We start from the raw sequence: 14,552 nt of genomic DNA on the forward strand, positions 1-14,552 counted from the left end.
TAATCAATTATTGATCAAACAAATCACTCAAGAAGTTGTAAGCAAGGCCAACCATAGTAAAAAAACTTAGAGCCAAAAAAAAGCTATTCACATGTTTTAAAAAATCAAAACAAGTTCGTTAAATATTATATACACCTTAAAATGAAGTTACAGTCAAACTGAAAGAACAATATTGTATGATTACAGAATTTAAAATCCTTCAAACATTATTTCAATGATCGACATATTTTGTTATGGTGTGTGTACCTCACAAATCATAATATTATTAATTCATATTTTATAAATACTGCTATTGAACTATACGAAGGTAGTTACAAAATACTTTCAATCTGTGTTTAAATAAATTAACTATCATCATACATATAATTGTCAACATTGAAATATAAACTTTAAGTATGATATATCTGTAATTTTTAACTCAGAATGGTCAAAACAGTTACATGCAAAACCAAAAATCAAACAAATCTCACAGCCAAATATACAACTACATTACAATCAATACCCTTGGTTTTATGCTTAAGTAACAACCTATAAAAAATTAAAAATACAGTATATTAAAAGAAATAGTAAAATCTTCCCCCCTTGTAAGATGCACAAATAAATCTGATCAAAAATGTTACAATCATTTGATGACAGAATCAAACTACAGTTGCACTTTAATCGGTAAACTACCACTAAATATAACAAAATAGATCTATCGTGTTTGAAAAACTGTGTTTCGGAAGCAAATTACATATACTTTCAATATAACAACAAATCTACATAATAAATTCTGAAAAATAAATAATACAGCAAAAACTCAGTCCTTTATTCAGTCTACTCTACTTACAGTTTTTGGATTGTAACTGCTTTTTAAAATAGGTTAAGCATCTTCTAACACTAATTGACGTTCAAGCTATCAATGTTTAAAAGGCACATAACACAACTAAATGTGTAACCAAAGTTCAAGCATAACAAAAAAAAACTACTCAACTTCGACTTAATCGATATCGGTAAATTAAATTTACCACTGTTGAGAAAAAAGGACATGTGAAAATCCACATCTGGATACATTTTTATCAAAATGTATGAGAGAACATTTTCCAATCCATGAAACAACAGTAACTATATAAACTAGTCAGCTAATAAGTATGATATGTACTATAGCATTTAGTTTTTATTATCACACATGAAATAGCATAGCTATACAAGGCCTGTTGTGTAAGCGAATAACAATCTAACTTCTTTTAATATCTAAACATACTTGTCTACTTAATAAAAACATGAGCATTGAATCCATTTACATTTCACACTGAGTTAAGACTTTAGGGAAGTTACAGGAGTAAAGATACTTTACATTCTTTTAAGGCTGCTCCAGACATGCGCCATTCGCCAAGCACCGAGCAGCGACTCTCCGAATCACGAGTAAGGTAGATAGATAAGTGTTTGCCTATTTGGCAGGCAGCGAGCATTCTTGATCGTGTGTTGCCCAACAGAAACGAAAAACAAACAGTGGCTCGGAAAACAACACATGTGTGTAGACGTCTACACGTTAATCGGCAAATAGCAAGACAACTAGATCGCCGAACGTCAAATATTTAGTGCTTGGCCAGCGGCGCATGTCTGGAGCCTTCATGGAGGATGAAACTGTACTTTCAAACATGTGAAATTACTGTTACTTAACTTTGGTGAGGTTAATAAACAAACTAAAACCCTGTTACAAATTCACCGTGTTACGAGACTAAGACTGCGCTAAGTATATTTTACAATTGAGCCATTCATCAGTGCTTAGGGGAGCACAACAAGGTACGTTCCTTTTCTTGGTCCTCCTCGTTGAAATGAATCCTGGTGATGACAATGTCCCCGGTGGACAGTGTTTGTGACGTAGAGTCTGCGGTCGGAGCTGAGTGGCATTGACAGTCACACACCCCCCGGCTTCCTCCGCCACCCCCGCCCAGCCCCGTCACAGCGGCTGTCAACAGCGCCTCGAGACGTTCCATCTTGTCCAGACGATCCATGCCCGTGTCTGACAGAATGTCGTCCATCTGTTGCATCGACTCTGTCAGACTGCGAGGTCCGGAGCATGGACTCAACGCTTCACCTGCATCAGCCACTGATTGTTAAAATATGCAAGGTTTGATTTCTTGTGCTTTGAAAATCCTGTGTGATTTCAGTAACAGCTGTTTAGTCCTCGTGTGTACATCGTCAGGTCTAAAATCATCAGAGTTATGCAGTCCCTCAAAGTTGGGGTTGTAATTAACATTAATATTACGATTATCAACACATTAAGATGGTGATCGTTATTTGAGAGCCACACAAGAGACCGAGCAATTTTACGTTTTTAGACCTGATGAGCTACTTATGAATACAGTATAGTTAGACCTGACGAGGAATCGTGAGGACAAAACAGCTCTTTTTACTGTAACAACATCTTGACTGAAAGGTAAAATAAACCATCAATTCGCTGAACAAGAGGCAGATTTTCAATAGTGATAAAATGCTAAATATTGAGAGACACATTTGTAAAAACTACCAATCAGCTGAGTTCTTTCATGGCTACAAGCAGTGAAATACAAAAGGCAAACTCTAACTAAATAATCAATGGAGCTATTAGCAACCAAGTAAAATTGTTCCTACATTCTAATCGTACCTGATAGTGAATTGTCCGAGGGTGTTGACTTTCCGCTGTTGTAGCTATCCAAACTCGGGTATTCCCCATCTCCGTCCTCACCATCTCTGAGAGAAATACCAACAATATAAGTAACAATCATTACCAAAAAATTCCCTTGTTACGTAACCTAAAAAACACACACATACAAATTGTTAAAGTTAGAATGTTAGAATTTGTTGAGGTAGTACAAAAGAGTATGTTTGAAAAAATAATTGGATTCGTTTAGCTATTCACATTTTACTTTAGTGATCAACTTACTTCATCCTTCCTTCGAGTTTTTCAAGTTTTCTTGCAACTTTGTACGATCCCTTTAGTTTCTCTTTTTCTTCGTCAGTTAAATCCAGATACCTGTGAACATTTATTACCCGGATAAAACAGTTATGAATTTTTAGGTGAAAAATAACTTTGAACAAAACACTTAAGGATAGGGCCTACATTAACTCCTTAAGGATACAAGTCCTTAGGTCTAGTCAGGTCCCTAGGTATTAGGTGTTTTATCAGCAATTAATATTATGTAAAGTTTTGAATTTGGTAGTTTGAGTAAACAGAAATAATGACAAAATGATGAGGAGTGGTTTCCAGAGCATTGTGGTCCAGGAAAGAATAAGGAGAGAAGAAGGGTTTGTCACAAATTTAGCGGTTAGTGTCTCAGACTTCAGTGCAGGAAACTGGTTCAACTCCGGTCATAAATACAAAAAACTTCATGAGTTTTGACCGCTTTAAAAGTTTTAATGAATCCTTGTTTGAAAAGGGCAACAGGTGTAGAATATTAAAAAATAATTAGGCCAGAGCAGAATCAAGTGTACCAACGTTTTTTAAGTTAACCAGAAAATAATAAAATTGTGTAACATGTACTATAATGCTGAGTGAAGTAAGTTTTAGAAATTTGAAAACTTATCCATATCATAACAATAACAAATATAGACAGTGTAAACATTTGGATAAAATCACATAACATCTTATTATAGAACAAAATTATGACAGCTTTAGATTTTATTTATCAAAATGTCCACATACCTTTCGACCCATTTCATAGGGATGGACTAGATTGAATTTTTAGTTCGAGACGAGATCGAGACGGAATTTCCCTTCTCACACACAACGGGAAATGCATGTTCAAAATTTTTACCTGATTTTATAACATTGTTAGATAACTGTTTAAATACAAAAATAATGATAATAGGCAAGAATATTTACAATCTTTTATTAAAAACCATCAGCATAAAATTTTTTTTTAATGTACTACACGCCTAACTTATTAAAAATGCCTACGATTAGGAAACATAGTGATATCAGTTAGGTTAGAGTTCAACTTATCCTTAAATAAAATAAATCATAAGATAAAAGCAATATTAATTTTTATAAAATAGTTACTTGTTTTGACTTTTTATAGCAATAAAACATTCCTCACACTGCTTACACTTAACAAAACTTCCCAAATGTTATTAAAGTAATATTTACATTTAAAGAATTAATGAAATAAGAACGCCTTCGCAAAGGAAACGCAACTACAACACGCTCCTGTATTGCGGGTATTGCATTAACTTTCTGCAGGCGTTTTTAATTTTTTTTTTTTTTTATTCTCGTCTTGATAAAAATCTTGGCCAAAAAGAAATCTCGTCTCGTGTAACGAGATTTAAAATTTCCCGAAAATTTCCCGAAATTTCGAGACTTGACCATCCCTAATTTCAAAATTACCAAAAAAAGGGAAAATGTTTCTAGAAGAACAAAGATCCCCTCTAACACTAGAATAAGCTTTAGGTTAAGTTTCTTTAATACTTGTCTCTCTAAATCTAATTTAATTAGGCCCTACACTTTTTTCTCTGACTGTAAGTATTTTTTTTCAACATTTAGTCCTATTTTTATTGGTCTCCTGTAATTTCTTTTAAAACTTCCAACCATTCTCCTTCCATGGATAGGCCACACAAATTTAAAATTAAATCTGACATGAAATTATTCTTGACATTAATTTGATAACAATACCTAAGCAGTCTTATCTCCCGGTTGCTGAGCACGATGTTGCGGCCTGATTGAGAAGACGATGACAATTTGCTCCTCAAGTCGCTTACTTCACTTTCCACTTTCCGCTGTTTCTTGCGTTGTTTCACCTCTGTCGGACGAATATGCATGTAAACCTGTTCTTCACACAGTTCCGCCAGAAGACCTTCCCATTCTGAATGGATCTGTCTGTAAAATTAAGATAATTTTTTGTTAATAATTAGGATAGTTCAAATTTACAGAGTAGTTGAAAGAGACATATTAAATTTGTTGAAAGAAAAGAATTAGGCATGCAATTGTTGAGGGTAGGTGTGTACGAAGTAGACTTTGAGTAATACTCAAGTAACAAGTAAATTCTGAATTGAAGATAAGTTGAGTAGTTGGATGTAGGCTACGTTTACTTATAAATTTTGCCTTTGCCGCTATGCCATGTAGACTTGACCATTCCTAGCTGCTAGGGATATCTGACCCTTTGGTAGATTATACCTAGTGATTATTTTCAGCTGCTGAATCGGGGTAGCGGATTTTTATCCCCCTGGAATTTTACCCCCTGGGCAAACGTGACGTCACAAACCAGGGGGTAAAATTCCGGCCGCGAACTTTTGAGTTTCGATACATCAGCTCGATGGATTAAACGCGGAATTAAACATATATTTTCACGGTTGTGAGTTTAATCAGAACACATCAAATTATAAAAACCTAGAATGTACGGCCTGGATTTTTACCCCCGGAATTTTACTCCCGGAATTTTACCCCCCGGATTTTTACCCCCGGAATTTTACCCCCGGAATTTTACCCCCCGGATTTTTACCCCCAGAATTTTACCCCTGGAATTTTACCCCCGGACATTTACCCCCCGGATTTTTACCCCCGGAATTTTACCCCTTGGCCAGATATATAAATTAGTGAGAATGATTAATTATCGTCATTCAGTTTTAATTTAATGGTTTCAAACATTTTATTATTAAGTAGCCTATCTTAATTTATATGTAACATTAACTAATCGAAAAGGGTTTTAATATTCATTTTGAGATTCGAGTGTCAGGATTCGATCTTTGAAGCCAGCTAGTGGTTAATATGATCAAAATAAAACAGCAAATTCTGTGCACTTAGTTGAGATTACAAAATAAATAAATAAAGATAAGCTACAAAATAATGAAATGTTTACAATTAATTAAAAACAGAAATAAGAAAATCAATCATTCAATTTCTAAAATCAGCCAGGGGGTAAAATTCCGGGGGTAAAAATCCGGGGGTAAAATTCCGGGGGTAAACATCAGGCCCGTACATCTTCAGTTGTCTAAACGCTAGTTGTATGGACAGGGGGTAAAATTCTGGTTTTTATCGCTAATCTAATTAATCACGCTCTGACTATTTTCATTAGACTTCCAAATCCGCGGGGGTAAAATTCCGGCCGCGAACAAACTTTTGGCCACTCAGGTTACTACGTCATAGTGACGTCAGCTTTGCCCAGGGGGTAAAATTCCAGGGGGATAAAATTCCGGCGACCCGCTGAATCATTGCACAGTGACCCTTTGGTAGATTATACCTAGTGATGAACTGATAAAAGGCTAATCTCGCCCCCCCCCCCCTCTAGAAATATTGGTCATTAAATTTAACAGAGTATTGTTGTAAGTATTGTATTGAAAGTTAGTGCACGCTTATTTAAATTTTTTACTGTTCTTTTAAAAGTCTATTTTTGGATCTGGGTATTAAAGTTGTCAAGAATACATTTTTCAACAAGGAAGTTCCAATATTTTTTATGACAGATTGTTGCATTACTAGCCCAGGTAATGCCACTACAAACAAAAAAGAATCATTTTAAGAAAAAATCCATTTCTTATGGGAAACCTATCTCTTCTCTCTATATTTTAACAGACATTTTATTCATTCTCTACTTTTGTGTTAAACGTGTTTGTGAAATTTATGAACTTCATAAAATTTTTTTTAAATACCTGTAGATAAGAGTTCTTTCTAATCAAATTTGTTTTCATTAATTTAATTTTCTCTTATACCTATAAACTATTTTTTAGACTTAAGATGGAAGAAACTACTGTACCAATGTATTTAGCGAGTAGCTTACACAAAAAATTATAAGCTAGTAAGCCTACTATTTATGAAATTAAACACACCAAGTCAACAGTCTAAATGGCTGGTATAAATTATTAACTGTAACATATTACTAGGTGAAACCCGTCGAAATCGACGGGTAGGGGCATCCTCGTTTATATTGTCGTGTGGCTTCATTGGCAACAAATAATGCAAATGAAATAGCAATGTGGCATTTCCAAAGAGAAAAACATACCGTAAATTGGCTGTTACATAAATATTGACGTTTACATGTATTGTTAATCAACGTATCTTATAAAGGATAATGTGATCTAGTTTAAAAGGAATATGACCTTTCTGTCATGACAGTAGCTGCTTAAATAGTATTTACTCTTACAGCCAAAATATCGTGTTAGGCCTACTTTCAATAATGTTACCAACCCAGTGGGCCATAATATAGGCCACTGCAAATAATTTGTCAAGATAGGTACCATTTTAGGCAAGGTTTTTGTGTTTGGATTTTATTAGACACGATAAGAGCATACTGAACTTCTACTGCAGATGAAAAACTGTTGGAGAAATATAAGCCGATTCATAAATGTCACAATGCTACTTTGAGCATTTTGTAACTAGGGTGAGGAAGTTACATGGTATTTTTTAGGCTGCTGCTCAGTGCACTTTAAGAATATATTTTTCAGAGATAAATTAAATTGTTTTTGTTGCTGAGTAGCTTAATAACATTCAAAGGCTCTCTAAGTAGTCCAGTCAAGGAATGAGGTGTAGAGTGCGTGAGCAGGTAACTAAGCGATTCCTTCAGAAACTTGTTCAGGGGGCTTAGGGTGTTAACATACCAAAAGTCCTGACTCCTAGGTGGTGAGCCAGGGGGTGGAGAGGGGAAAAAGGGGGGGAGAAAGGTACGCATTTTGGGTTTTTTGATTATATCTCGAAAACTATCAACTTTTTGTATACTATAGTAAAATATAAAATTGAAGAAGATTAAATTTTCTACAAGAAAAGTATATAATGTGTTTATTTTGGTGCAACAGATTACGAGTTATAACTTATTTAATTGATATCTTATTAAAATCTTCTTCCATAAGAAATACATGTAAATTAGTATGCGAAATGGGGCGAATCCTATCCGCCCAAAGGAAATATAAACTATATTCTGGAAATCTTGACAAAATTTCCAGTAATTTGACACTTTAATCATTAAAATTGATCCAAAATTAAGGCGAGGGCGAGGTAACAAAATTTCGAGTTTTGGTGTTTTTTTTATTGGAAATATAAAAAAAAACCTTAAATCATCCCATTTTTAAACGCTCACCCTCGCTTTAATTTTTGACAAAATTTCATGATTAAAGTGTCAAATTACTGGAAATTTTGTCAATATTTCCAGAATATCAGTTATATTTTCTTTGGGCGGATAGGATTCGCCCCATTTCGCATACTAATTTACATGTATTTCTTATGGAAGGAGTATTTTAATGAGATATCAATTAAATAAGTTATAACTCGTAATCTGTTGAACCAAAATAAACACATTATATACTTTTCTTGTAGAAAATTTAATCTTCTTCAATTTTATAATTTACTATAGTATACAAAAAGTTGATAGTTTTCGAGATATAATAAAAAAACCCAAAGAAAAGTGTGGTTTTACAAAAAAAAAAAAAGTGTGAAAAGTGTGGTTAAATGTAGTGTGGTTTTTTGGGATGAAAATGTGTACCTTTTTCCCCCCCTTTTTCCCCCCTCCACCCCCTGGCTCACCACCTAGGAGTCAGGACTTTTGGTATGTTAACACCCTAAGCCCCCTGAACAAGTTTCTGAAGGAATCGCTTAGTTACCTGCTCACGCACTCTACACCTACTTTTGGATCATTCATTGACTGGACTAAAGAGTTCAAGAAAATAACATTGCAAATACTTCCTTTGGACAATTCAGTAACTCTCAATGAATGTGTGTTGTTTAAAATACAATTTAAAAGTTAACAGATGTTTCATTAAAAAGTATTAACCAGATGGCCAAAATGTAAACAAATCTGTGGAGGTATCTTTTAAAGGCTTCTGGGACAGAGCCCTAAGGTAATTTACTTTGTTTTTCTTTTGATAACTCATCTACAGACCAAGACCTTTCTTTGGACACCTCTACCAAGTTTCTACACCCAGTCGTTCTCTTAAATTAGTGGAGACAAAGTTTCCAATTAAATATTTAGATTCCCCCATGTTAATCTTATGGGAGGAAATTCAACTTTGATGGAAGATCCAGCCCGAACTAATAAAGATTTCAAAAAAATAAAAACACTCTGCAAAACTACAGATCAGGGCCATTCTTTTGACACTTTAATCATCAAAATCGGTCCAAAAATGAGGGAGGAGTCTGTTTACAAAAATCTGCTTAGCGTATTATATATATATATATATATATATATATAGATTATTGAAATCTTATTAGCGAATTTCCCATATAGGGAATAAGCTATTACCGTAGGTCTCATGATAAGACCTAGACCCGGGACCGATTTACTTTTTCGTTTTGAGGTCCCCAGAGGCCAAAAACACCATCCGTTCAAATTCATATATATATATTATATATGTGTCCGTTAGCGCGATAACTCGAGCAAAATTGATCCGATTTTGATGAAATTTGGTATAAACGTGTAAAGCAAAATTTATTCGAACGAGTTTGCGAACCAGCATAACCGGACCATGGGATCAGGGGTTTATGGGGGGTTTTTTGGGATAAAAATGGCTTTTTCTCATTTTTGACCCTAAAAACTTTAAATTTCTAAATTTCTCTCTAGACCATTTTTAAGAGCTTAAAAAAACAAATAATTTAGTATATTAAAGTTGTTTTTAATGTTCATTGACTACGGAGAAAATTAAAAAAATTGTAAATTTAAAATTCCCATGTTATTCTTATGGAGAATAAATAAACTGTTCTAGTTTGCTTGTTTATGGATATATTTTAATCAAATTTGGCAATTTGGCTTATTTCATACTAAGCTATCAATATTTCAATTCAAAAAACACACCTCAACATCTTCCCCGTAGCAGCAAACCTAACTACTCACTAAAATTAATGTTATTTAAATAGGAAATAAATCTGAAAATGTATAGGGAATATTTTAGTAGAAATCAAGCCGGGTAAATGGAAATTCCCTTAGTGTGCAGGTTTGCTGCGACGGGGGTATCTTTTTTATATACAGGCTAAATATATACACACAAAACAAGCCTAAACAGTATCTATTCAACAATGCCTACTTGAGCATGGCGTTGTACACATGTGGCACCAGAGAGAGAACATCGGCCGCTGCAAACATCATCATTTCCCGAGTGAGAGGTCGGCGCGCCCAGAACCGCTGGTCTCGACGGTAGACATTTTTCAACTGCTCCTTCATGGGGTTGATGGGAGCTTCATAGAGTTCACACAGAGCGTTAAGACTGATGTTTTTCACCTTATACACAGGTTTCCCAATCTGCTGGAGCTGCAGTACAGCATGGGCCGCCTGTAAAATGAAACAGTGTGTAGGAATGCCTCTGCAAGGCCTAGTGTGGTAGCAATAGACAGCTCACAATCCCTATGTTGTTGTTTTCAAATGTTCTTCAGAGACATGCATCAATGGGGCCTAAGCCTTACTGCAATTATTTTATAACAGGGTGTCTAAACAAACATTCGTCACTTATCAGTGACCGGTCGTAAAGTATTGGGCGTTATTTATCCGTTTTAAAGAAAGTTTCCTGAACTCAGAAACTGAGCTGATTAAAAACTAAGTAAATTATGAAAATGTTTACTTAGGCTACTGAATTTTACTTAGGCTATTTTAGATGTTGGAAACAAATTACGAACATATTTGGCTTAAAATGATTTTAGATCAAATGAGTATTATCTGTGAGCTCCTAATAAAAGGAAGAGTGACTTTTAAGACTTCAGTGGTTGGGGCATGCAATACACCCAGTAAAGGCTATTTAAATTTTGGTATATGATTTTAACTCCATTCCTAGCTGATCTAAACATGTAACAAAATTGTGATTTTGAACATTGGAAAAAATAGGCGTTAGAATACCTGAGTGTCAAAAACATTTCTCAGAGTTATGCCAAACTGGTTGTAGAGGTTGACACTGTCGTTGCGGCAGTCATGAATCACCTGAAACAGTTTATTATAGGTTATTACGCCAAATGGCAACTAGACTAACAAAAAATGTAATAAATCATATTTATTTGATGAAAGCAATTAGCTAAATAGACTATACACTGTTAACAGATTGAAAATATGTTACAATACAAATAAGTTTGCCAAGTGTAACCAGGCTTTGTTATTTGAATTAGCCTACAATAAGTTGTTAGCGTTGTCCCACATTTGGGTTTGTCCAGACATTACTTCACATTCAAGCTCAAGCGAGATTTTAGGTTTTACCCCTACAGTGTTACCTCGCTATTTCAAAGGAAGGGTGGAAACCATTTTTGGGGTGATTCTGGATAGCTACATGAACAAAATTTCAATTTGATAATATTTGTACCTGTAATATACAAACATGTTCTATGAATTATTTTTGGCAGCCTACAGTAACATGAGTCATAGGCTATAAAACTTGAACCATTTTTTACATTTAAAAGTGTCTAGTTGTATTTTTTATTGAACTTACCCTACCTATAGGGCCTACAACTTAAGCAAGCATAGCCTACCTAGTTAATATATAGTATTTCAGAAGTTGTTTGAATTTTTAATAAAATGTAGGTCATTACAGTTTACAGTTTGTATTCAGGATCTAGGAAAAACTGGCAACACACAAGTCACGCATGAATTTGTTAATGAGTAGGTCTATTTATTAAGTAAATTTAAGTTTAGAGACAAGGTCCAATCTAAGGGAAAAAAATGGTTAGACTTGTGTAAAGAACTCATAAACTTTACCTTGATTACATTGTCGGATTCCAACAGCTTCTGCAGTCCGCCTGAAGTGACTAAGGAAGGACATGTTATCAGATCAAAAATGTAGGCCTGCCCTGATGGCAGACCTATTTGAAAAAGTGTCAACTGTCCTTTAATCCCTAAGTTTATTCCTTCACAATCAAATGAAATGGCTGAGGGTGATTTTCTCATCACTTCTTCAATAATCTGCAATGATTCCTTTATGTTTGCTATAACTCTTGTTGACTGTACAATTTTATTCTTCCAATTGTCTGTGTTATTTGCTCCTAAGCCATTGTTGACTGAGGCCGCTGCTAAATTTCGATCCTTCTCTGTATTGTCAGCTAAAGTTTTCATCACCAATGAATTGATTCTCTGCTTAAGGCTGAGATTTTGATTTGGCACACCAGCACTTGACACTGATCCCTTCTCATTTGACTCTTGGTTCAAGGGTGATAATTTTAGACTGGCCATATTATTGTTTTGATTGTTATTAATGATTGTGTTTGCATCATTATCAACAAACTTATTATCGACATTTGGTTTGTTAATGGAGTTGATTTCTGCGACCTTATTTGGGGTTTGGATGATATTCACTAGATTGGCCTGAACAGTAAACATATTTGAGTGCATTTTTAGAAATGTTGATAGATCTTGAGAAGTCTTGAAAATTCCAAACCACAAGTCCTGAGGAAAGAAAGAGACGACATGGTGAAACAGTTGATCTACAAGCATAGGTCCTTTAACTTCGATGCATTTCTTGAAAAAATCCAACAAGCGATACGTAACATCAGGGTCCAACTTAACATTTTCTAACTCACAAAAAGGCTGAGGCTCTTTTCCTTCATATTCCTTTAACATCACTGTATCTTCACTGACGATAAATGCTTCAGGATATTTGCATAAGAAATCACGGAATTCACGTACATGTTGTCCTGATATATGGCGCACTTCAGGTGAGGCTTGTGATCTATGACCGAGAAGACTTTTTATAGGTACCTCTGTGCCTACACCATATTGTCTCAACTTTGACGAAAAATATTCAACAGCTTCTTGGACATAGTCACGTTTTCCTAAGTTTGGTCTACTACTGGAATTTGTATCTTCAGCTTCAGTGTGGTTAGACATAAATGAATTTATGGAAACATAATCCCCATCCACGATGAACAATGAAGGGTACTGAGCTAGAAATTTTTTCAGTCCTGACTGAGAGCCACCAGCTATCTGTCGCATTTCTTTAGTAAACCCCTTAGCACCGAACTGACAACTTAAATCATGAAGTGTTCTAGGACCTCCTTTATCCATTAGTCTTTCAAAGAAAAATAGTAAGGTCATATTCCTTACCAATTCATACTCTGAGCTATCCATAATTTTTATTTAATTTTGAGTTAATATTTACCTGAGCCTCAGTTAAGATTTTGAAGGTACCTGCCCGATAGCCATCGCTTTGTTGGAATCTTCCAAAGAAGTCCGTGCGATGAACAAATATTTTGTTTTCAGGACATTTCAACGCGATTTTGTTTGAGCCGACGACGACAAGACGACGACGACAGACATACTAAATTCCTTTGGAAACATATGACGTTGTCAAAACCCAGTTGCGCCAACGTTAAATAGACAATATGTTGTGAATATGTTGATAGCGTTACGCTTCTACAGTGTAATAAATACTATCATAAATAAAACAAACGATTAATCTCATGGTTTAGTCTATGTTACTATCATTAAATTTGGTACACTGATTCTTTAGGCATTAAATAGGAAAACTAAGTTGTTTTTATTCTTATCGGACTGATCGGTTCCTCCCCAGTGGCTCTGGAGTTTCCCATGTTAACCTTATGAGTACTCATATTTAAATGGAATTATGAATCTTAACAGCTGTTTCAATTAAACAAGTTCTGGAGGCGAGTTAGCGTAGCGAACGAGCTAACTTGAAGGCAAGTGAGCGCATCGAACGAGCTCCAACCTAAAGGTGAGTGAGCGTAGCGAACGAACTTCAACCAGGACGTGATTGAGCCATGCGACCTTACACAGTGTCACCGGACATAAGCTAGACACGAAAAACGAGCTTCAAAATGTACAATAGGGTGGAAAGTATACTTATGTTGGTTAGTTGGTTAGTCTATAGTTTTATCCATGGTTTTATGTATGATCCTATTAAACAATTGAACGTGAAGGTTTTTCACCATACCTTATACAAAGTTAATACGAGCAAAATAATAAATATACTACTCCACATTTTTACGTCTGGGCCAAAAAATTTTGTTCCAGCTTTTTTTCAAAATTTGTTTTTATGAACTATTTAATCAATTTACTCAACTAATAATTATGCTTTTCGTACTAAATCTTTATTATTTTGTGTGAAATAATTTTGGTTGGGCCATTGTTGGACAAAGGTTGGCTGGAAAACAGTTTAAAGAGGTGACATTTCTACCGTTGGCCAACTGTGTGGCTCCACAATTTACCAACGTTGGCCCAACCATCTGTGCTACATGGGTACCTTGACCATATTTTTATATTCCATGTTATGACAAACCTGTGTCGGAGTATTTATTTTTTTTAGAGGTTGGCGGCCTCTTTTAACCTTGCATTTGCCCGTCCACATAGACTATAGATCTGTGCGTGGAACCATAGATAAAACATAGCTATGATTTATCTATGGTGGAACGTATCCAGCCAAGGCCACACTAAAAAAACTTTAGTGTGGCCTTGATCCAGCAAAGCAAGGGGTGAGTCGGTTCGGTACAGTAAAAAGGTGAGCTGTACTGATTTAATATTTTAATGTATCAAACACTAGGGATTTTATTTTATTTTGTGTGTTTTTACGCCAGTGGGATTTGTTTACGTTTTGAAAGGGAACGGATTTTTGAACATACATAACATACGGAATAAAAGATTTATAGGACTCGTTTTAGTCCTGCATGTGAATGACGATTTTAATGAACA

General features: G+C 35.0%; 1 protein-coding gene across 1 annotated transcript; it reads right to left on the minus strand.

Annotated features, from left to right (window-relative positions):
• Nucleotides 1-1,138: 1,138 nt before the first annotated feature.
• Nucleotides 1,139-13,152, minus strand: LOC128995069 (egalitarian protein homolog). Its single transcript, XM_054419950.1, has 7 exons — nt 11,610-13,152; nt 10,764-10,844; nt 9,961-10,205; nt 4,634-4,837; nt 2,909-2,998; nt 2,630-2,715; nt 1,139-2,080 (listed from the first exon to the last, which is right to left on the minus strand). The coding sequence occupies exons 1-7, from the start codon at nt 12,972-12,974 to the stop codon at nt 1,761-1,763; spliced, it is 2,391 nt and encodes a 796-aa protein (XP_054275925.1). The 5' UTR covers nt 12,975-13,152; the 3' UTR covers nt 1,139-1,760.
• Nucleotides 13,153-14,552: the final 1,400 nt, after the last annotated feature.

This window comes from Macrosteles quadrilineatus, unplaced genomic scaffold (assembly GCF_028750875.1).
Source record: "Macrosteles quadrilineatus isolate MER2022 unplaced genomic scaffold, UCM_ALF_1.0 Scaffold_5__1_contigs__length_97177068, whole genome shotgun sequence".
Lineage (NCBI taxonomy): Eukaryota > Metazoa > Arthropoda > Insecta > Hemiptera > Cicadellidae > Macrosteles > Macrosteles quadrilineatus.